Here is a 23589-nt window from a genome sequence, read left to right as displayed (position 1 = left end):
CGTACTTTTCTATACTCCAGCAAAGTCAAGCTTAGCCTGTCGAACCTTCTCTCATAAGACAACCCACCTTGGCCAGGATTAGTTTTATAAACCTTCTGATTTCTCCAGTCTTCACATGGATTAAAACTCCCCATGACCAGGATATCAATGTTTTAGATGAAACAGAGGAGGAAGCAAAAGAGGTGAAGGAGTTGCATTCAGTGAGGTAGCATATCACAGATGTGTTGAGGGAGGGAGCTTGCAGCCAGGCATTATGGGTAGAGGGCAGGAATAGGAAGTGTGCAGTCACAATGCTGGGATAATATTACAGCCCCCCCAGCTGCGAGGAGGAGACAGAGGAAGAGATATGTCGTCAGGTTCTGGAAGGATGTGAAAATAACAGGGTTGTTATGAGAGTGATTTTAATATCCCCCATTATAACTGAGATTCCATGAGTGGCAGGGGTTTGGATGGGTGGCGATTTGTTATGTGTGTCCAGGAGGGTGTTTTGAAACTGTACATCGATAGTCAATGAGGGAGGGGTCCATACAGGATCTGGTATTGGGAAATGAGACCAGCCAAGTGGTCAAAGTTTCGTGGGGGAACATGTTTGGAATAGTGACAATAATTCCGTAAGTTTTCACATACTTTTGGATAAGGAGAAGAAAGGTCCTCAAATCAAAGTGTTAAATTGGGGAAAAGCCAACAATAACCCAGTTAGGAAAGAATTGGATAGTGGAAGTGATTGTTTGAGGGTAAATCTACATCTGACGTGTAGAAATCTTTTAAGGACTGGTTGAGTACAGGACAGGCATGTTCCTGTGTAAATAAAGGATTGGAATGGCAGGATTCAGGAACCTTTGATGAAAAGGGAAATTATCAGCTTAGTCAAAAATAAAAAGTCTAGGCAACTAAAAACAGATAAAGTCCTTAAAGAATACAGAGAAAGTATAAAGGAGCTCAAATTGGATTTAGGAGGGTTAGAAGAGGCTATGAAATATCCTTGGTCAGCAGGGTTAAGGATAATCGCAAGGCAATTTATACATCCATTAGGAACAAGAGGATAACTAGAGAAAGAGAAGGCCTACTCAAGAATGAAGGAGGGAGGTTTTGTGTGAAGCTGGAAAAAGTGGGTGAGATCCTTAATGAGTACTTTGCATTGCTATTCATAAAAGAGAGGTACGTGAGGGATGTTGAGATTAGGAAAAGGTGTGTGAAAACTCTCAGGCAGGTCAACATATCAAAGGAGGAAGTTTTGGGTACCTTGAAATACATTAAGATAGACAAGACCCCAGGGCCAGACAGGGTCTATCCCAGGATACTGTGTGAGGCAATGGAGGAAATAGTTGGGGCCTTAGTAAATAGCTTTCCATCCTCTTTGGCCTCAGGGAAGGTTCCAGAGAACTGGAGAATAGCCAATGTTGTTCCTTTGTTTAAAAAAAGAGAATGTATCCAGGTAATTACAGGCCAGTCAACCTGTAGTTGACTGTAGTGTCAGTAGTGAGGAAGCTGTTGAAGAAGATACTGAGTGACAGAATTTATTCACATTTGGAAGTGTTGAATTTGTTAGTGATAAGCAACATGGGTTTGTGTATGAAAGGTCATGTTTCACCAACTTGATTGGGTTTTTTGAGGAGGTGACAAGAATGATTGTTGAGGAAGAGCAATGGATGTTGTCCACATGAACTTCAGGAAGGCATTTGATAAGGTATCCCATGGCAATCTGGTACATAAGTTAGAGACTCGTGGGATTCTGGGTGAGCTGGCTAGACGGGCACAAAACTGGTTTGGTCATAGAAGACAGGGAGTAGCAGTGGAAGGGTGCTTTTCAGAATGGAGATCATTAACTATAATGACCTGGAGAAACATATCTAATTAGTACATTTGTGGATGATACCAAAATTGCGTAATTGGCAGGGTTGCAGATATTGAGGAGGATTGTCAAAGGGTATAGCGGGATATACAGAGGAACCTCAATTATCCAAAGGACATAGGCGGGCAGTATTTCGTTTGGTTAATCGAATTCTGGATAATCGAATGCCAGATAACATAGTTTAGCCCAGCATTGGGACCTTGCAATCTTGCCGGATAATCCAATATTTGGATAATGAAATGCCAGATAATCAAGGTTCCTCTGTAGATAGATTGCAGATTTGGGCAGAGAGAAGGCAGATGCAGTTTAATCTCGACGAATGTGAGATGATGCATTTTGGAAGATCAAATTCAGGTATAATTTATACAATAAATGGCAGAACCCTTAGGAACATTGACATACAGAGGGGTCTGGGCTTAGAGGTTCACATATCCCTGAAAGTGAGCAACACAGGTGAATAAGGTGACCAGGAAGACGTACAGCACGCTTGGCTTTGTCAGCTGGGGCATCAAATTACAGCTGTACAAAGCTTTAGTTAGGCCGCATTTGGAATATTGTGTGCGGTTCTGGTCACCACACTACCAGAAGGATGTGGTTGCTTTGGAGAGAGTGCAAAGAAAGTTTACCAGGATGTTGCCTGGTCTGGGGGGTTTTAGCTATGAGGAAAGGTTGGACAGACTTGGATTGATTTCACTGGAAAGACGGAAGCTGAAGGGGTGGTCTACAAAGTTGTGAGAGGCATGGATAGGGTGACACTCAGAGGCTTTTTCTGAGGGTGGAAAGATCAACTCCAGGACGGCACGCGTTCAGGGTGAGAGGGAGACGTGCAGGGAAAATTTTCGACACAGTGGATGGTGTGTGTTTGGAACGCACTCTCAGTGGAGCTGGAGGAAGCAGGCACATTAGCAACATCTAAGGCATATCATGAAAGACACATGAATAGGAGGCGAACAGAGGGATAGGAACCATGTATGGACAGTATATAGTGGGCCTAAGTAAGGATTAGGAAATAGCACAGGCTTGGTTAGCCAAATGGCCTGTTCCTGTGTTGTATTGCGCTGTACTGTATGGTATTTTTGTTGCCACTCGAATGAGAGGATACTGTTAGGGGTCTGCACACTATACCCACAAGTGACTTCTTGCCCATATCATTTCTCATCTCTACCTGGTTTCCTGAATTTAGGTCATCTTTCTATATTGAGCTAATACATAATTAATTAACAGAACAATGTGAATGCATGGAATGTGTTGCCAGCGGTGATGGTGGAAGCAGAGACATTGGGGATATGTAAGCGACTGCTGGACATGCACATGGAAAGCAGTGAGTTGGGGGGTGCATAGGTTAAGTTACTATATTTTACATTAGGATTAAACCTCGGCACAACATCGTGGGCCAAAGGGCCTGTTTTGTGCTGTACTTTTCTATGTTCTATGTTCTAACATTGTCCTAGCTTCCTGTCCTTTGTAAGTGTCCTGTACTCTTCAATATTTGGCTCTTGATCGGTGTCATCTTGCAGCCATGACTCTGTAATGACTATCAGATCGTACTTTTTTGTTTCTGTTCTTATTATCTTCTTCTTCTTCAATGGTCTTACTCCTTACCCTGTAAAATAGGAGAGACTAACTTAGCATTTTCAGCCCGACATTTCTCTTTGGAAGAGGTGTGGAAGGGGATGCAGAGAGTTTGGCCATGGCAGCTTTGGCGAGCTTACTAAAATTCAGATTTCATTTTTTTTTAATAAATGTCGGCTATTAAATATTTATTTCAGTCACTTAAACAGTATAGGTCCCCAGAACTGTGAGAAGAAAAGACTTGAAATCTGATCAACTCAAGACATTGGACAAGCCTAAAACGCCACGGTTTGAAATGATGTTTAAACAGCTAAGTGGGAGTGCTCTCTCAAAAACAATTACCACTGGTCCTACCCCTCAAACTGAATTAGTGCTCATGATCAAAAAAAGTCCATTTGAATTGCTTTTTACTATATTTATTGACACATGACATGACATGGGGAAAGGAAGCTACCAGAGATTGGGACTAAAAAGAATCTTCCTCAAACTTGAACCGCTTACATTAAAGTTGTGAAACAGTTTTTTGTCAACCCTTATCCTGTGCGCACAAGGAAGACATCTGCAATTCTATAAGGAAGTAAATGATTCAGTACAGATACTTAAATGGACACAGTGATACTTGTACAGTACTGAAAAACATAGATACCTACACTGGAACCATGAAGTACATTGCGCTGCTGGTCCTCAGTCTGATATCAAGTAAGATTAACCTCTTCTATATTTGAATCACTATTTACATTTATGTTTTGGATCTGCTGGTGTTGGACTGGGGTGTACAAAGTTAAAAATCACACAACACCAGGTTATAGTCCAACAGGTTTAATTGGAAGCACGAGCTATTGGAGCGCCGCTCCTTCATCAAGTGATTGTGGAGTACACAGTTGTAAGACACAGAATTTATAGCAAAAGTTTACAGTGTGATATAACTAAAATTATACATTGAAAAATACTTAATTGTTTGTTAAGTCTCTCATCTGTTGGAATGACTATGTTAGTTTTACTTCTTTTATTTGTAAATTACAAAACCTTTTTTAAAAGTTACATTCTCAAGCGAACTTTAACAATTGGTGTCAGCCCAGATAATGTATTGAAGGTTTTAGCCACCTGTGTTCTGCTGTCAGTTCCATAACAGTTAGACTGATTCTAATCTAAAAAAATGCATTAACAGAATCATTTGCATTTATGTAGTTTCTTCATCTTAGAAAACTGGCTCAAAGTTCTTAACAGAGAAGGAAGTGAAACATTGATTCCATGCTAAAGAAGGAGAAATTGGGTGTACTGACTACTAGCTTTATCCAAGAGGTGGCGTTAAATATAATCCCTACCTACAGTGTGGAAATAGGTTGTTAATCAGAGAAGGAGTTGCTGAGGGCAAGGATTTTAACTATGAAGTTCCAGAAAATTGGACCTCATTGAAAACAGAGCCACTATCAGTGGGGGGAAGGGAGCAGAGGAAGCTAGATTCAGAGAACTAGAATTCCCTCAGGGAAGGGAACAGTGAGTATTGTAGGACATCACAGGAATTTAAGGAGATCGGTACAATTGATAAAGGAATGTACTGCCTGGAAACATAATAGAGGGAAGTTCAATTGAGGCATTGAAGAGGGCATTGGATGATTATTTGGATAAAAGAATATGGGGAAACCCAGGAGACTGGCAGAGGGTAGTGATTCTCATTTGAAGAGTTAGTGCAAGCACAATGGATTAAATAATTCTGTTATTATGTTGTACAATCAAGAGAACAAAAGGCATGCCCTTCCCTGCCTCCCTAAATAAAGGTAGAATAATGTTAAAACCGGGCAGTAAATCCACCTCTGCGAGCACCATCAATGTGGCCAGGTAAAAATAATCCTCACATAAGTTAACATCTCAGATTTACATTCTTCACCGAAATTTAAGTGCGCCCATAGTCTAACAGAATGACGGTGCAGATAAACATCCTGCCCATGTGGAATATAATGTGAATATGAATATCACTTAGTTAGATTTCAATCTGTTTAACATAACAATTATTGGTAGTTTGTGCATTTAATCAAAGCTTCCCAGATGATACTACTGAGTGTCTGCTCTGTGTTTTTAATGGATAGCCTTGCGTGGTGTAGCAAGCCTCAGTCCATACAGTGGAAGAGTGGGCTGCTGCCTGTGAAGTTGCATTCAAACAATAGAAGCTTCCTTCATCACTTAAGACTATCGTAATGGCTCCATACATCAATCAGATAATCATTTATAGGCAGTCAGCTCTATGGATTTGAAGTGATGTGCTAAATTCCACAACGCCCTTATGGTCTTGGGGTGGGAGAGTCCAGAGCTAGAGGTCTACGGTGAGAGGGGAAAGATATAAAAGAGACCAAGGAGCAATGTTTTCATGCAGAGGGTGGTGCGTGAGTAGAATGGGCTGCCAGAGGAAGTGGTGGAAGCTGGTACAATTACAACATTTAAAAGGCATCTGGGTGGGTATATGAATAGGAAGGGTTTGGAAGGATATGCACCGGGTGCTGGAGGTGGGACTAGATTGGGTTGGGATATCTGGTCGGCATGGACGGGTTGGACTGATGGGTCTGTTTCCATGCTGTATATCTCTATGACTCTTGACCCTATGACTGGCTTCTGAGTCTTGCTAGATCCACCTCAGATGGGTTCCTTGTCTCACTTCTCAAGCCACACCAGTCATGTTGTTCAGTAGAACTGATGTTTGGATTCCCAATGTCCACAGAACAATGACAGAGGTCTAAGTGGCTGTTTCTTTGTTACTGAGTAGAATGGACAGGTGCACAGCAAATGCAATTTAATGTAGATACATGTGAATTGATGCACTTGGAGAGGAATGAGATGGAGGAACACAATAACCTTGATGGTACTACACTGAGGGGAATGCAGGACCTGAGGTTCCTGAGGATACATATTCATTCAGGCAACAGGGCAAATTAGGCAGTTATGGGATTCTTGGATGTGTAAATAGAAAGACTGAATAGAAAAAGACAAAGTCATGCTAACCCTTTAGTTTGCAGAGAATAGGCTTCAGCTGAAGTCCGGTGTTCAGTTCTGGGACCACACTTTAAGAACATTTCAATGCCCAGATCAGGGCACAAAGAAGTTTCACCAGGGTGATGTCCAGGGATGATGGAATTTATTTATGTGAAGCAATCAGAGAAACTTGTCTTTTGTAGAGAGATTGAGCAATTTCGGCTTATCCTCTCTAGAGTTTACAAGAATGAGAGGAAATCTAACTAAGGTACAAAGTTAAAAATCACACAACACCAGGTTATAGTCCAACAGGTTTAATTGGAAGCACTAGCTTTCGGAGCACCGCAACCACCTGATGAAGGAGCAGCGCTCCGAAAGCTAGTGCTTCCGATTAAACCTGTTGGACTATAACCTGGTGTTGTGTGATTTTTAACTTTGTACACCCCAGTCCAACACCGGCATCTCCAAACCATGATAACGAAGGCACATTTGACACTAACAGGGATGGACAAAGTAGATGGAGAAAGGATGTTTTATTTGGGGCGATCTAGAATGAGAGATCATGGTTTTAGGATAAGAGGTTGCAGATTTAAAATAGAGATGAGGAAAAATTACTCCAATTAAAGGAATGTGAATCTGTGAATGACCCCAGTGTAAGGTGAATGCCCAAACATTGAATAGATTTAAGGACGGGAAAGTCCGATTTTTAATTAGTAATGGGTTGAAGGATCATGGAGGCTGAGCCAGAAAGTCTATTTGAGGCCAAGATGAGATCAGCCATGATCATATTAAATGATGTTTCGGGCTCAAGGATCTGAATTGACTCCTCCTGCTCCAAGTTCTTCCAGTCTTAAACTCAGACGATTGATTTTAGAGCAGGGTGAGGGGAAACCAAATAAGGTACTGGAAACTGGGAAGAATTTTGATGCAGAAAGAAGGAAAAAAAACATCATTTGGCAAGTAGGTTTATAATGTAAAATAATCAGTGTAAACATTAGTGGAGACATTATTGCATAGAGATGACAGCTAGGATCAGGGCTGCATTACCTGAAGATATGATAAGGCCAGATTAAGCAGAAACTTTCAAAAGGTATTTGGATACCTGTGTGAGGATGATTATTGATGAGGGTTATGGAGGAATTGGGGTGTGGGATTAAGCTGAACAGTTCGTTAAAGAGCTGGCAGATACGCAAAAGGCTAAAGGAAGAGGCATTTGGATGGGGATATGAATAGGAAGGGTTTGGAGGGATATGGGCCGGGTGCTGGAAGGTGGGACTAGATTGGATTGGGATATCTGGTCAGCATGGACGGGGTTGGACCGAAGGGTCTGTTTTCATGCTGTACATCTTTATGACTCTTGCTCTCCATAAGATTATGACTCTATTCAACCTGTCCATGTTGACCAGATATCCCAACCCAATCTAGTCCCACCTGCCAGCACCCGGCCCATATCCCTCCAAACCCTTCCCATTCATATACCCATCCAACTGCCTCTTAAATGTTGCAATTGTACCAGCCTCCACCACTTCCTCTGGCAGCTCATTCCATACACGTATACTACCCTCTGCGTGAAAAGGTTGCCTCTTATGCCTTTTTTATATCTTTCCCCTCTCACCCTAAAACTATTCCCTCTAGTTCTGGATTCCCCGACCTCAGGGAAAAGACTTTGTCTATTTATCCTATCCATGCCCCTCATAATTTTGTAAACCTCTAAGGTCTCCCCTCAGCCTCAGACACTCTAGGGAAAACAACCCCAGCCTCTTCAGCCTCTCCCTGTAGCTCAGATCCTCCAACCCTGGCAAAATCCTTGTAAATCTTTTCTGAACCCTTTCAGGTTTCACATCTTTCCAATAGGAAGGAGACCAGAATTGCATGCAATATTCCAACAGTGGCCTAACCAATGTCCTGTACAGCCACAACATGACCTCCCAACTCCTGTACTCAATACTCTGACCAATAAAGGAAAGCATACCAAATGCCTTCTTCACTATCCTATCTACCTGTGACTTCACTTTCAAGGAGCTATGAACCTGCACTCCAAGGTCTCTTTGTTCAGCAACACTCCCTCGGACCTTACCATTAAGTGTATAAGTTCTGCTAAGATTTGCTTTCCCAAAATGCAGCACCTCACATTTATCTGAATTAAACTCCATCTGCCACTTCTCAGCCCATTGGCCCATCTGGTCAAGATCCTGTTGTAATCTGAGGTATCCCTCTTCACTGTCCACTGCACCTCCAATTTTGGTGTCATCTGCAAACTTACTAACTGTACTTCTTAAGCTCGCATCCAAATCATTTATGTAAATGACAAAAAGTAAAGGGCCCAGCCCCGATCCTTGTAGCACTCCACTGGCCACAGGTCTCCAGTCTGAAAAACAACCCTCCACCACCACCACCCTCTGTCTTCTACATTTGAGCCAGTTCTATATCCAAATGGCTAGTTCTCCCTGTATTCCATGAGATCTAACCTTGCTAATCAGTTTCCCATGGAGAACCTTGTCGAACGCCTTACTGAAGTCCATATAGGTCACATCTACTGCTCTGTCCTCATCAATCCTCTTTGTTACTTCTTCAAAAAACTCAATCAAGTTTGTGAGACATGATATCCCAAATCAGTCCTTGCCTTTCCAAATACATGCACACCCTGTCCCTCAGGATTCCCTCCAACAACTTGCCCACCACTGAGGTCAGGCTCACCGGTCTATAGTTCCCTGGCTTGTCTTTACCGCCCTTCTTAAACAGTGGCATCACGTTAGCTAATCTCCAGTCTTCCAGCACCTCACCTGTGACTATCGATAGATTAGATTACTTACAGTGTGGAAACAGGCCCTTCAGCCCAACAAGTCCACACCAACCCACCGAAACGCAACCCACCTATACCCACTCTCCTATATTTACCCCCTCACCTAACACTATGGGCAATTTAGCATGGCCAATTCACCTAACCTGCACATCTTTGGACAGTGGTAGGAAACCGGAGCACCCGGAGGAAACCCACGCAGACACGGGGAGAATGTGCAAACTCCACAGTCGGTTGCCTGAGGCGGGAATTGAACCCGGGTCTCTGGCGCTGTGAGGCAGCAGTGCTAACCACTGTGCCACCGTGCCACCCACGATGATACAAATATCTCAGCAAGAGGCCCAGCAATCAGTTCTCTAGCTCCCCACAGAGTTCTAGGATACACCTGATCAGGTCCTGGGGATTTATCCACCTTTACCCATTTCAAGACATCCAGCACTTCCTCCTCTGTAATCTGGACATTTTGCAAGATGTCACCATCTATTTCCCGACAGTCTATATCTTCCATATCATTTTCCACAGTAACTACTGATGCAAAATATTCATTTATTATCTCCCCCATTTTCTGTGGCTCCACACAAAGGCCGCCTTGCTGATCTTTGAGGGGGCCCTATTCTCTCCCTAGTTACCCTTTTGTCCTTAATGTATTTGTAAAAACTCTTTGGATTCTCCTTAATTCTATTTGCCAAAGTTATCTATCTCATGTCCCCTTTTTGCCCTCCTGATTTCCCTCTTAAGTATACTCCTACTTCCTTTATACTCTTTTCAGGATTCACTCGATCTATCCTGTCTATACCTGACATATGCTTCCTTCACTTTGTTAACCCAACCCTCAATTTCTTTAGTCATCCAGCATTCCCTATACCTACCAGCCTTCCCTTTCACCCTGACAGAAATATACTTTCCCTGGATTCTCGTTATCTCATTTCTGAAGGCTTCCCATTTTCTAGCCGTCCCTTTACCTGCGAACATCTGCCCCCAATCAGCTTTCAAAAGTTCTTGCCTAATACCGTCAAAATTGGCCTTTCTCCAATTTAGAACTTCAACTTTTAAATCTGGTCTATCCTTTTCCATCACTATTTTAAATCTAATAGAATTATGGTCGCTGGCCCCAAAGTGCTCCCCCACTGACACCTCAGTCACCTGCCCTGCCTTATTCCCCAAGAGTAGATCAAGTTTTGCACCTTCTCACATCCACATACTAAATCAAAAGATTGTCTTGTACACACTTAACAAATTCCTCTCCATCTAAACCCTTAACACTATGGCAGCCCAGTCTATGTTTGGAAAGTTAAAATCCCCTACCATAACCACCCTATTATTCTTACAGATAGTTGAGATCTCCTTACAAATTTGTTTCTCAATTTCCCTCTGACTATTGGGGGGTCTATAATACAATCCCGATAAGGTGATCAACCCTTTCTTATTTCTCATTTCCACCCAAATAACTTCCCTGGATGTATTTCCAGGAATATCCTCCCTCAGCACAGCTGTAATGCTATCCCTTATCAAAAATGCCACTCCCCTACCCCCCTCCTCTCTTGCCTCCCTTTCTATCCTTCCTGTAGCATTTGTATCCTGGAACATTAAGCTGCCAGTCCTGCCCATCCCTGAGCCATGTTTCTGTAATTGCTATGATATCCCAGTCCCATGTTCCTAACCATGCCCTGAGTTCATCTGCCTTCCCTGTTAGGCCCCTTGCATTGAAATAAATGCAGTTTAATTTATTAGTCCTACCTTGTCCCTGCCTGCCCTGACTGTTTGACTCGCTTCTGTTCTCAACTGTACCAGTCTCAGATTGATCTCTTTCCTCACTATCTGGATCCCCCCCGCCTCCACCACGTTACTAGTTTAAATCCTCCCGAGCAGCTCTAGCAAATTTCCCTGCCAGTATATTAATCCCCTTCCAATTGAGGTGCAATCCCTCCTTCTTGGACAGGTCACCTCCACCCTAAAAGAGATTCCAATGATCCAAAAATGGGAATCCTTCTCCCATACACCAGCTCCTCAGCCATGCATTCATCTGCTCTATCCTCCTATTCCTGCCCTCACTAGCTCGTAGCACTAGGAGTAATCCAGATATTACTACCCTTGAGGACCTCCTTTTTAAATTCCTGCCTAACTCACTGTAATCTCCCTTCAGAATCTCAACCTTTTCCCTTCCTACGACATTGCCCATATTGGAACCAATGACCTCCTGCTGGCCCCTCTACCCCTTGAGAACATTCTGCACCCTCTCGGAGACATCCTTGATCCTGGCACCAGGAAAGCAACACACCATTCCGATTTTTCGCTGCTGGTCACAGAAATGTCTGTCTGTACCTCGGACTAGAGAGTCCCCTAACACAATTGATCTCTTGGAACCTGACATACCCCTCGTTGCATTAGAGCCAGTCTCAACACCAGAAACTTGGCTGTTTGTGCTACATTCCCCTGAGAATCCATCACCCCCTACATTTGCCAAAACAGCATACCTGATTGAAATGGATATATCCACAAAAGACTCTTGCACTAGCTGCCTACCTCTCTTACCCTTCCTGGAGTTAACCCATCTATGTGACTGTAACTGAGACATCCCCTCCCCTTCCTATAACTGCCATTCATCACATACTGTTGCTGTTGCAAATTCCTCATCGCTTCTATCTGTCTCTCCAACCAATCCACTCAATCTGATAAGATTCGCAGCCAACAGCATTTATGGCAGATATAATCCTCAGTAACCCTTAAGCTCTCTTTAAACTCCCACACCTGACAAGAAGTACATATCACTCTATTAAAGGCAATTTTTGCTTCTTCACAATTTACATACCCAGAAATTAACACCGTCTTATTCCTCTACAAACACTGCCCCAAGTTAAATTAATAGTTGTGACTTATATTTTAAGTTTAATCAAGAGACATATCTCCAAAACATATAATCAAGAAAGAACCCACTCTACTCACTACTGCAGATTCTCTGTAGGGCACACTTAAAACAACAATTAACTTATCTGATTCTGTGCTGTGAATTTCACCCAAACAGGTTCCTCCAAGATCAGTTGTGAATTTCACCGTTTGTTAATTTTCCCAGATACCCTCTGATGTCCAGCGATACATGAATTCAAACAGCAAAGGCAGTGACTATGCAGGTTCTCTCTCTCTCCTGCAATGACCTCACCATGTGCTTCCTTTGTCTGTTCTTTATTAAAACTGCTGTTGTTTTGAGTTTTTTTGCCAAAAGTTCAAAAACAATGCAGCAGCAAATGAAATAGTAATTGCTGCTCCTGGAATTCGAGGAAATCACCTCCAGCACCTAAAATACCTCAAAAAAAGGAGCAGCTGTTACAGCCAGAAATTTTTCCCATCCTCCATCTTGGATGACACCATTCCCTTCCAGGACCTTTTCTTCCATCCCTTGTCGAAATGTTTATAATAGTTGTCTGTGAGGTTCCAAAACAATTGCTTAAAATTGATTGTTGAGATATAATTCTCGTTCACTTGTAACATTTCACCCAACAGCGTCATGGACACAAATTACATGGACGGTGTTGAAAGCTGCTGCAGGGAAAAATATCACTGTCCAATTTCCATGGAAATGGGACCAAAGACATCCTGTAATGTGGTGTAAATCATATTCAGAAAATGAATGCAAATTTATAGTAAGAATTGAAAAATCCATGAACAATAATTTTCATGGTACAACATCCATCTCTTACATCCATGGGTCAATTTCTGTCACCATGCAACAACTTCAGGAGAAAAATACAGGAATGTACTGGTGTGGAGCACAAAAACAAGATTCCATCATTGTTTCAGATGTGATATTACTGAAGGTTTTTACAGGTAAGAATATTTCAGAAGATTATAAGGCTGATCATGTGATCTGAGTGCAGTAACACCAAGCCCACTAATCTTCAGAGCTGATGTGCTACGGAATTTGACTTCAGTTTATGAAAGGATCAACACAGCTCCCTATCTTTGTAAAATGGTGTGATTAAGAAGCTTTGAGTAGGTGAACTGACACTAATGCTTCTCATTGATGTTATTCTAAGCTACTGACACCATGAGATTCCCACATGAAGGGTTTCAATAAAAAATATGTTCAATTTTGATGAACAATAAATAGGTTTATTACATATTGCTTAAGAGCTAATTACATTACATCTGTGATACATTGTGGTCTCCTGTAAGAAAGTGGCCTCAGGTTGAGATTAAGCACCAAGCATTCTGGTACACAACTTAAAACATACGATCAATTCTGATTCTGGTGCAGTAACTTAGATCAACAATGGTTAGATCCCCCCAGAAACAGTCTTTTAAGCATTTTCATTGGAGTTACAGATAACAGGAAGGAATTACCAAACTTGGGCAAACATATTTCCCATGGGTGGTGGAAAATATACACAATTAAAAACATAACATGAACAACAATGAACACAAGAGATTTCAGCACTTACACTGGGCTCTATGACTCTATAATCCTATTTGTATTTAAAAAACAGAAAACATTTTTTGACATTATCAACATTTAGCTCATTTATTTTAGATATTTTCAAAACTAAAAATATTCAGTTTTTCTTCATTCTGCAGTTTTAATGGCTTTCTTTTTCATATTTACCAACAGATTCAGAGGAACCCATTCCAACAGAGACCTACAATGTAATGCAAAATACCACTATTGTATCGTGTCTCTATACGCAACAAGAGAGACACTATAAGAAATTCTTCTGTAAAGTAACCTCTGTAAATAATTGCACTGTTATCGCCAGCTCAGATAAAACTATTGGAAATGCGTATAAAGGGAGAATTCTAATCGTGTCAAACAAGTCTCAAAATCTTACTGTTACCATGAGCAATATCACTAAAGCAGATAAAGGACAGTACTGGTGTGGATCAGTAAATATAGATGACGTAAAGATCACACAAATCCTAACAATTGCTAATGGTAAGAATCAAATTAAAATTATTATAATTCAGTAGGTCATCCATAGCATTTACAGAATAGACACATTGCTCAATGCCGGTGTTCATGTTTCACAAGAGCCTTCCCCCGTCCTATGCCATCTCACCCTTTCAACTTATCCTTCTCTTACTCCACTGCATCTCAATGTGTTTATTTCTCTTTCTGTTAATTGCAGCTACCGCTCTTGCCTCAACTACGCTTCTTGTTCAGCGTTTAGCAATTTCCACATTCAGCCAATTCTCTGGGCAAAGAATATACTCAATGAAATTCTTATTTAATATTTAACAACTATCTTAAATTAAAGATGCTTAGATTTAGCCTCCACCGTAAGTGGGGTCATCCCCCTACATCCCTGGCTTTCTCATTCACAAGGGCATGGGTATCACTGGCAAGGCCAGATTTTATTGGCCAGCCCAAATGACCTGCCTTCTTGACCACTGTTGTCACGGTGTAGGAACACCCCCAAAGGGTGACGTTGTTATGGACAGAGTTCTTGGATCTTAATCCAGTGACAGTAAAGGATGTAACTCTAAATCATGATAGGGTGTGTCATATTCATATACCTTAGACTTCAGTTAAATTATTGTTGGCTGTAATATATAATATTCAGTCAATGAATCAGTATCTGAATTTGGCTATAAAACAGATGTTGCAATTACTTTCAAAAAATACCAGATTAGAATGGGCAATAGTTGTCTCAGAATAAATTACTCTTTCTTCCACTTACTGTTCCAGGCCTGTATCTCACTCCAGTCATGGTGGAAGGATGAAAAGGATATGGAAGCAGCTTTGAGACAAATCCTCCCCCGTTTTGTGTGGACCTTCAAGTACCACACTGGACATTGAGACACAATCTAGTATTTCCCAACAAAAGAAGGGAAGTTTACAGAGGTTATGATCATGGCCAAGTGGCTTCAGTCACTCTGGACAGGGTCTACCTGCTCCACAGTGGGGTTGTTGATGAGGGCGGAGGAGGTGCATGCAGGATCAGGTCACCCCTGACTTGCTGTGCCAGCTCTGTGTGAATTTCTCTGGCAGGCTCCCATAGGAATCATTACCTCACTCTGTGGAGATGGAGTCTCAGTGAAGCCAACTTACAGCCAATACAGCTGGCATGTTTAGAAGCCAATGACAGTTTCTTAGTGCTAGACCATCCCATTCCCCAGTTCCCCCTGAGGAATGAGCCCATATAAAGGTGATCTCCACATGACAGGCCACAAGACCATGACAGTGCCCTCCCAAACCCCAATTCATGGAATCAAATGGACAAAAGAGCCACAGTTGCAGCATTAATCCCCCTCCACACTAAGGGACACAACAGATGTAGACTTTCTTGATTTTCAAATCCTCTATGGGTTGCTGGGAAGCCCGCCTTTCTTCCTGAATCCAACTTTCTCTCTCTTCCTTTCACAAGATTTTATAACCCCAACAAAGACAAAGATACCTATTCCACAAATTTTTGTTCATCCATCCTCAATTTGAGCAATTGCCTAAAGGAATTTTAAACAGCCAATGCTCAGGATTATTAAACCTATTCCCCCTACACCAGTTAACCATCCCTTTCCCCTTCACCCCCATCAAACAGACACCTCCCCCTCGCCCCACCAGCAGTCAACACCCTCCTGTGCATCACACCCAATACTAAACAGAACTCTCCCATTCACCTGCACCACTCAGTGGGCCTCCACCCATCACCTCCACCAATGCTCCACCACCATCTTGCTTCCTCAGGGATTGTGCTAAAGAGGAAAGTTATGCTTATATTTGCTGATGGTTTTCAACTATTCATTCAGTTTCTTATTCACATTTATTTGCAACAGTGGGAATTCCCGCAATTTCCAGTGACAACCTAAGGTAAGATTTTAATAGTTTTCTTAGAATAATCACTTTTGGGTCATTCTGATTGAAGTTGTTGGATAGTTCTGGTCTCCTCACTGAGTGATGTTATGCGATTAAAAACTATCCTTTTGGTGCCATACCTTTCCTCATAATTCTTCTATTAATTGTCCATCTCAATTAATACCAATATCAAAATCAGACAACAAAGTTAACACAGGTCCTGGCAGCAATTGTTCATTTGACGACGAGATCCGCACTCCCACTTACACCCCATTTCTATTCACAATGAGAAAATCACACTTCAGCCCAGTGCATTAGTCATTCACATGATGTGGCCATCATGGGCAGGGCCCGCATTTATCGCTCATCCCTCATTGACCTTGAGAAGGTGACCGTGAGCCAACCTCTTGAGCTGCTGCAATCCGTGTGGCATCGGTTTTTCCCACGGTATTATTAAGGAAGGGAGCTCCGGCATTTTGACTCGGTGACAGTGAAGGAACACAGTTCAAAGTCAGAATGATGTGTGACTTAAAGGGGCACGTGCAGATGGTGGTGTTCCCTTGCCTTTGTCTTTCAAAGTGGTAGACGTTGTAGGTTTAGAAGGTGCTGTTGAAGAAACTTTAACAAGTTGCGGCAATGCATCCTCAGCAGAGTAGGCTCACTAGAACGTAACACATCTTTTAATTCAGAAACAATTATATTTAAAACTAATTCCCATCTAGTTTACAGCTAATAAATGTTTACATATTTTTGCCTGGTTCTATTGAGTGCACAACACTTTAATTTAACCAATTCTGCTTCATTTTCTTTTAGTAATACCACCCTGCAAATATGGCACATCATCATCCCTGCTTTGCTGGGACTGTTAATCTTATCGCTACTGATTCTGTTTCTGTGGAAAAGAAAAGGGACAAAAAGGGCAGGAAATGATGGTACGTAAAAGCAGAAACTGATTCCTGAGAAGGCAATAATAAAGTGTTGATATAATATTGCAAATAGTTGCTACCCAATCAGAAACAGATAGGGCAAAATTTTCATGGTTCTACAAGTGTTTTGGGAAGTAGGGCCAGGAGCAAAGGTACAAAGTAACGTATGGGCTTGGTGACCAGAATCGTACCTGCTCAAGTTGGGGTTAATATGCCAGAGGCTAGCCACATCAGTGGCTGATACTCAATTAGGTCCATGAAGGGAACAATGAGGGAGAGGCCCCACTTAGGTCTGAGACCAACAGGCAACTGGAGGCCAACTCCCAGAGCTAAGGCTGTGGGCCATCAATATCTCCAGTCAATGAACCCACTGGGCTGTTTGGGCTCAGTCTGTTCTCTTTGCTTACAATGACAATTAAATGGGGAAATCTGAGCTTCTACAATCATTTATTCAGCCTGTTCTGCACAGTGGAAGTGACCCTACCTCTGGGCCAGGGAGGCCTGGGTCCAAAGATGTGCACTAATATTGCTGAACAGGATGATTCAAACTGCTACTTCTTGCAAATACCCCTCCAAGCCACACATCATTCTGAATTGGAAATATATCACAATACTTCCATTGTGTGGGGATACCAGTGATGAAACAGGGGAGGACAAAATCAGAAGTCACATGACACCAAGTAATACTCCAACAGATTTATTTAAGTAATTTAATTGTCTCTGTGTCCAAATCCTGAAACTCCCTTCCTGACCACTCTGTGGATATACATATACTAAATGCAGTACTTCAGGAAGGTATTTTCTCCAGGGCAATTAAGGATATGCATGGAATATTGGCCTTACCCGCGATTCTCGTCTCTCATAAACAGCAGTGTCAAATCTGTGCAACTTGGAGGGTAATTCGAAGAAAGTACAATTCTGTTTCAATACTGTCTTTGATCTTCTAATTGGTAGAGGTTGTGGATTTGGAAAGTGCCGTTAAAGGTGATGTGACCATGTGTATACGGTGCACTTGAAAAGATGGGAGAGAACATTTAAAGTTTCAATTGCTTTTACAGTATATAATGTGAAAATTATTTCAAAATCCATCTTCCAATATTCTTTATAAAAAGTTTAACAAAAAATGAAATGAGTAAAATCAAAACATCCAGAGTAAACTCTCAATCGTTTTAGAAGTATGTCCAAAGTTATTCAATCAACTGAAGGCTGTAATTTGCTTTTGCAGATTCTCATTAAACTCCAGCACGTCTCCATAATTTATGATACAATTTAAGCTCCTAGACTGCAAGACATGAATTGTGTTGGAAGCAGTGAAAAGTTCTCATGCCTCAGAATCGTCCCATTTTCAGAAATATATGTTACCACCCTTAGCAGATGAAATTATTTGAAAAGAGGTTAATCTATTTCTCAGGGTGAAAGGCAGAACAAGCTAAAGTGTCAGACTTGACTCAATTTTCTTCAACATCTTGAAGCAAGTGGTTTACCATCATGCAGCTAGGAAATAGCAAGTGTTTGGAGCTTCCTGTAGTAGATCAGAAATACGTGGTTGACTTGATGTGGGTGGGTGAGTGTAAGTGTGAAGCAGAGTGTGACATTGAGGTTTTTTCACTGGTTTAGGTTCCAGACTAGAATAGAACAAACGTACTGTGGGGAGAGTAAATGAAAGCAGCTTTGTTGCAAGTGAATCATTTACAATTTATTTTGCAGTTAAGACTGAAAATCCAGAAACTCCAGACATGACCAGTAAGGTAAGAATGGAAGGCATCTAAAGATTATGGATATTGTCCCACTTATCTTACAATTACTCAACACTTCATTGCTTTAATCGCATTAATGCCCCAAAGTACTCACCAAAATATTGTGGAGCGTTATATTCATTGTTTTGAAAACCGCCATCTGCAGTTTACCTCCAATCATGCACCTAAAAATCTGCTCGTTCACTGTTGCTGGGACTCGAGGAATTCCTTTCCTGACTCACTGTGGATGTACCATCATCCTAGGGACTGCAGCAATTCAATCAGGTAGCTCGAGGACAATAAATTATAGATAATCAATGCTGGCCCAAGCATTCTGTGAAGGAATAAAAATTGGATTTTGACAAGATTCTCCACAATAGACTCTGTTATACAGTTCAGCACAATGGGATTTGTGGAAAATTTTAGAGTAATTGTGCATCCACAAGGCAACCATTTCTGTGCAGAGGTGGTGGGGGTAAGCCTCTGCAGTCCATCTGGGACACGTTCACCCTTAGTTCACCCTGGAGCAGCATGGTGGCTCAGTGGGTAGCACTGCCGCCTCACAGCGCCAGGGACCCACGTTCGATTCCAGCTTCAGGGGACTGTCTGGGTGGAGTTTGCACATTCTCCCTGCATCTGAATGTGTTTCCTCCGTGTGCTTCGGTTTCCTCCTGCAGTCCAAAGATGTGCAAGCGAGGTGGATTAGCCATGAGAAGTGCAGGATTGTAGGGTAAGTGATGGGTCTGGGTGGGGTGCTCTTCGGAGGGTTAGTGTAGTCTCAATGGCCTGCTTCCGCACTGTAGGGATTCTACAACTAGTTCGGTTAGGGAAGGAGTTCCAGTATTGACTAAGTGCCAGTGAAGGGAAATGGTCTAAGACAGGTTGGCGTGAACCTAAGGAGAGGAATGTGCATCTCCTGCCCTTGAATTTGGAAGGTGTCTTTGAAAGACCTTGACTGACAACGGTCCCTCCCCCTATGTTGTAGACACAGACACTGAGAAGGGCTGCGCACACTGATCAATATGTTGACGTGCAGTGGCAAGAAAAATGAGAAGAAACATTTCTTAGTTAGTTGCTGCAGTGCTTCTTGGAGATGGTATACAGCAATATCACTGCACGTCAGTGATGGAGCAAATATACTCAAAGTAATGAAAACAGAAAATGCTGGATAAATCTCGCAGGACTGACAGCATCTACAGAGGCTGTGACAATTGATCTGCTGAGCATCTCCAGCATTTTCTGTTTTTATTTCAGACTTGCAGCACTGCAGTATTTCCTTATACTTGCATATTGAGGGTGACTGATGGAGTGCCAAACAAGTGAGCATTTTGTCCTGAATACTGCCGAGTTTCTTGAATGTTGTGGCAGCTGCGCTCCCCAAGTGGGTGCATTCCATATAATCACTTACACCTTGTAGACAATGGGCAGACTTTGGGGACGCATGTTTAGTTACTCAAAACAAAGTTTCCAACCTCCAACGCGGAGGTCGGTTGGCTGGATGGACGGCTGGCTGTCTGGCAATGTCACCAGTGTGGGTTCAATTTCCACACTAAGTGAGGTCATCACCTCAACCTTTCCCCCTCACCTGAGGCATGGTCACTCTCAGGTTAAACTCACCATCAGTCATCACCTTCGAATGAAAGAGCTGCCTCCCTGTCCTCTGGTGACTTTTCTTTTACTTATAGCCACAACAGTTACATGGCTGTTTCGGTTCAATTTCTCTTGATGGTGGAGGGTTCAGTGCTGTCAATGTCATTCAATGTTAATTTCCATATTTTAGCATCATGTCTTTGTTGCATGTTCAAGTGTGAGTGTTATGTTTATTTCAGTCTGACAGGATAATGAAAGACACTGTCACTTACTCCAATGTGACCCTTCAGCCTTCTGCTCAAACAACGGAAGATTCTGGAACTTATGCTAACTTAAAGGATTTGAAAGAGCAAAAGGGGAGCATCAAGATCAATTCTTCGGAATCAGTGGAATATGCGGCATTGCAATTCAAATCTTAGAGCAATTACCTTCTAGATTCAAAGACAACGCTCTTTTTAAAATTAAGGCTTAATGAATAAATATAGTCAGCAATTGGAATAGCACCAGAGAGAGAAACATTTTATCTTCTGGGAGCAGACCACCAGACGGGGACTACTATAAAGTCTGGTGTCAAACCCATCACCATTGGTATTTTACAAGCAGTAGAGTGGTGTCTGTAATGCTGCCTGGTCTTGAGACAAATAAGGGCCACATGGTTAGAGTTCACAGCACAGGAAGAGGCCATTTGGCCCATTGTCGAGTGGTGTATACGCAATCATGTATCTAATCCCAAAATCGAGCACTTGGCTCATAGCCTTGTTTGCAATTGTGTTAAATGATCATCTAATTACATCCAAATCCCACCTCTACCAAACTAAAGACTATGATTTCCCAGATACCCACTACTATTAGCGAAGAGTTTTCTTTAAGCCCCGTCTAAATCTCCTGCTCCTTACCACGAATCTATGCCCTCTGGTTATCGACCCCTCTGCTACCTCCAATCTACGCTCCTCAATTTTATACAATCCAGTTCCTGCTCAGTCTTCTTTGCACAAAGGAAACCAGCCGACTTAGTCTTTCTTCATAGCTCCAGCCCAGATAATAGTCTGGGGAATCCCCTCTACACCTTCTCTAGCGTTTTCATACCCTTCCAACACTGTAGTGACCCAGAACTGCACACGCTATTCCTGTTGGGGTCTTGTTGATCTTTGACAGAGATCCAAAGTAACCTCCTTGCTCTTGTATTCTATGCCTTGACTAAGGTCTAATGCGGTAAAAACAATGACTGCAGATGCTGGAAACCAGACCCTGGATTAGTGGTGCTGGAAGAGCACAGCAGTTCAGGCAGCATCCAAGTAGCTTCGAAATCAACGTTTTGGGCAAAAGCCCTTCATCAGGAATAAAGGCAGTGAGCCTGAAGCGTGGAGAGATAAGCTAGAGGAGGGTGGGGGTGGGGCGGATGATTTGGTTTATGCAAAGGTTGGTAGGGTGGAAGGTGAGCACCAGGGGCGTTCTGTCCTTGTTATGGTTGGAGGGGTGGGGTCCTTGTAACAAGGACAGAACGCCCCTGGTGCTCACCTTCCACCCTACCAACCTTCGCATAAACCAAATCATCCGCCGACATTTCCGCCACCTCCAAACAGACCCCACTACCAGGGATATATTTCCCTCCCCACCCCTTTCCGCCTTCCACAAAGACCGTTCCCTCCGCAACTACCTGGTCAGGTCCACACCCCCAAACAACCCACCCTCCAATCCTGGCACTTTCCCCTGCCACCGCAGGAACTGTAAAACCTGTGCCCACACCTCCTCCCTCACCTCTATCCAAGGCCCTAAAGGAGCCTTCCACATCCATCAAAGTTTTACTTGCACATCCACTAATATCATTTATTGTATCCGTTGCTCCCGATGCGGTCTCCTCTACACTGGGGAGACTGGGCGCCTCCTAGCAGAGCGCTTTAGGGAACATCTCTGGGACACCCGCACCAATCAACCACACCCGCCCCATGGCCCAACATTTCAACTCCCCCTCCCACTCTGCCGAGGACATGGAGGTCCTGGACCTCCTTCACCGCCGCTCCCTCACCACCAGACACCTGGAGGAAGAACGCCTCATCTTCCGCCTTGGAATACTTCAACCCCAGGGCATCAATGTGGACTTCAACAGTTTCCTCATTTCCCCTTCCCCCACCTCACCCTAGTTCTAAACTTCCAGCTTAGTAACTGTCACCTTGACTTGTCCGGACTTGTCTTACCTGCCTATCTTCTTTTCCATCTATCCACTCTACCCTCTCCTCCTTGACCTATCACCTTCATCCCCTCCCCCACTCACCCATTGTACTCTATGCTACTTTCTCCCCACCCCCACCCTCCTCTAGCTTATCTCTCCACACTTCAGGCTCACTGCCTTTATTCCTGATGAAGGGCTTTTGCCCGAAACGTCGATTTCGAAGCTACTTGGATGCTGCCTGAACTGCTGTGCTCTTCCAGCACCACTAATCCAGAATAAGGTCTAATGCCTCCACCCATCCCTTCAATTATTGTCCCATGGCAAATCCTGCAGGCCTTGCACTGGATGAGGTGGGCAGACCTTCTGTACAGGCAACGTATGCTCAACAGAGCAACGCCCACTCCCTCCCCACCCCAATCGCTTTCTTCCCTCAGTGTCCCCATGTCCTCCTCTACAGAGCACTGACCCAGTCAAAACCCTCATTCAGTTCTTCAATCTGATCCTTGACTCCACAATCTTGGGAACTGCCTACAGTCCCAGAACTGGCTGCAGCCTGTGGTAAACCCAGCTTGGGCTAAAGAGCTGCCAACATTCTGACTAGTCAACAGCTCTCAAAATGGATAGCTTCCTCCTCAGGTAGAGAAGGAATCTCACTGAGCTGATCACCAGCCATGAAATCACTTTACGGCAATCTAAAAGAGGGCTCACCCATCATTTAAGATGGTGAGATGTGACCACAAATTCAAAACTAAATTCCACCCAAGACTTCAGTTCAGGTAATTGGTCTGAAACACTAACTACCTATCTTTCCAACTGCTGTAGCACTGACCTACATTTGCTTGTCATCACTCTAAACGTAATTTTTTCAGACATTCCAAAATCACTTATTAAGTAGTAAATAAAATCTATGGCAGATCTATCAAAATCCCGTTTTCAGCTGAGTCTGAATGTACTTTAAGACCTCACTTGATTTTCCTTTGCACTCTGCATCTTCCAAGAGGGTAGGCTAATGTCCCCATAATTTGAAGTGCTGCAAATGGAAGTGCAGAGAAGCAGTCCACTGTTCCCTTTCTTCATGTGCAAGAACATCCTCAGATCAATGGCTTGCTTTGCTGATAAACTGAGATCAGCATGTGGAGAATTACAGCTTTGAAATCCACGATGCTCCTGCAGAGAATTAAAGATTCATCGGTTCTAC

The 23589-nt window shown here is 42.8% G+C and overlaps 1 protein-coding gene across 2 annotated transcripts; it reads left to right on the top strand.

Moving 5' to 3' along the window:
- The first annotated feature begins 4028 nt into the window (after window positions 1-4028).
- On the top strand, window positions 4029-21462 carry LOC140467108 (CMRF35-like molecule 1). 2 transcript variants are annotated; one of them, XM_072563173.1, is made up of 7 exons: window positions 4029-4123; window positions 12687-13010; window positions 13792-14112; window positions 15951-15984; window positions 16783-16901; window positions 18603-18643; window positions 20461-21462. In XM_072563173.1, exons 1-7 carry the CDS (start codon window positions 4084-4086, stop codon window positions 20638-20640), a joined length of 1059 nt encoding a protein of 352 aa, XP_072419274.1. In that variant the 5' UTR covers window positions 4029-4083; the 3' UTR covers window positions 20641-21462. The 2 variants fall into 2 exon arrangements, with proteins under 2 accessions (XP_072419274.1, XP_072419275.1); XM_072563174.1 differs by lacking the exon at window positions 12687-13010 and having other exon boundaries at window positions 4061-4123.
- Window positions 21463-23589: the final 2127 nt, after the last annotated feature.

The sequence above is a fragment of the Chiloscyllium punctatum genome, chromosome 45 (assembly GCF_047496795.1).
Source record: "Chiloscyllium punctatum isolate Juve2018m chromosome 45, sChiPun1.3, whole genome shotgun sequence".
NCBI lineage: Eukaryota > Metazoa > Chordata > Chondrichthyes > Orectolobiformes > Hemiscylliidae > Chiloscyllium > Chiloscyllium punctatum.
Note: the sequence above shows the minus strand (reverse complement) of the source record. Positions and strands in the feature narration are given on the sequence as shown.

Bases quoted from the DNA above. Each gene is read 5' to 3' on its own strand.
- LOC140467108 (XM_072563173.1), top strand. From the start codon at position 4,084: ATGAAGTACATTGCGCTGCTGGTCCTCAGTCTGATATCAA. The intron at 4,124-12,686 runs GTAAGATTAACC...TTCACCCAACAG, and splicing joins GGTCCTCAGTCTGATATCAA to CGTCATGGACACAAATTACA. The intron at 13,011-13,791 runs GTAAGAATATTT...ATTTACCAACAG, and splicing joins ATTACTGAAGGTTTTTACAG to ATTCAGAGGAACCCATTCCA.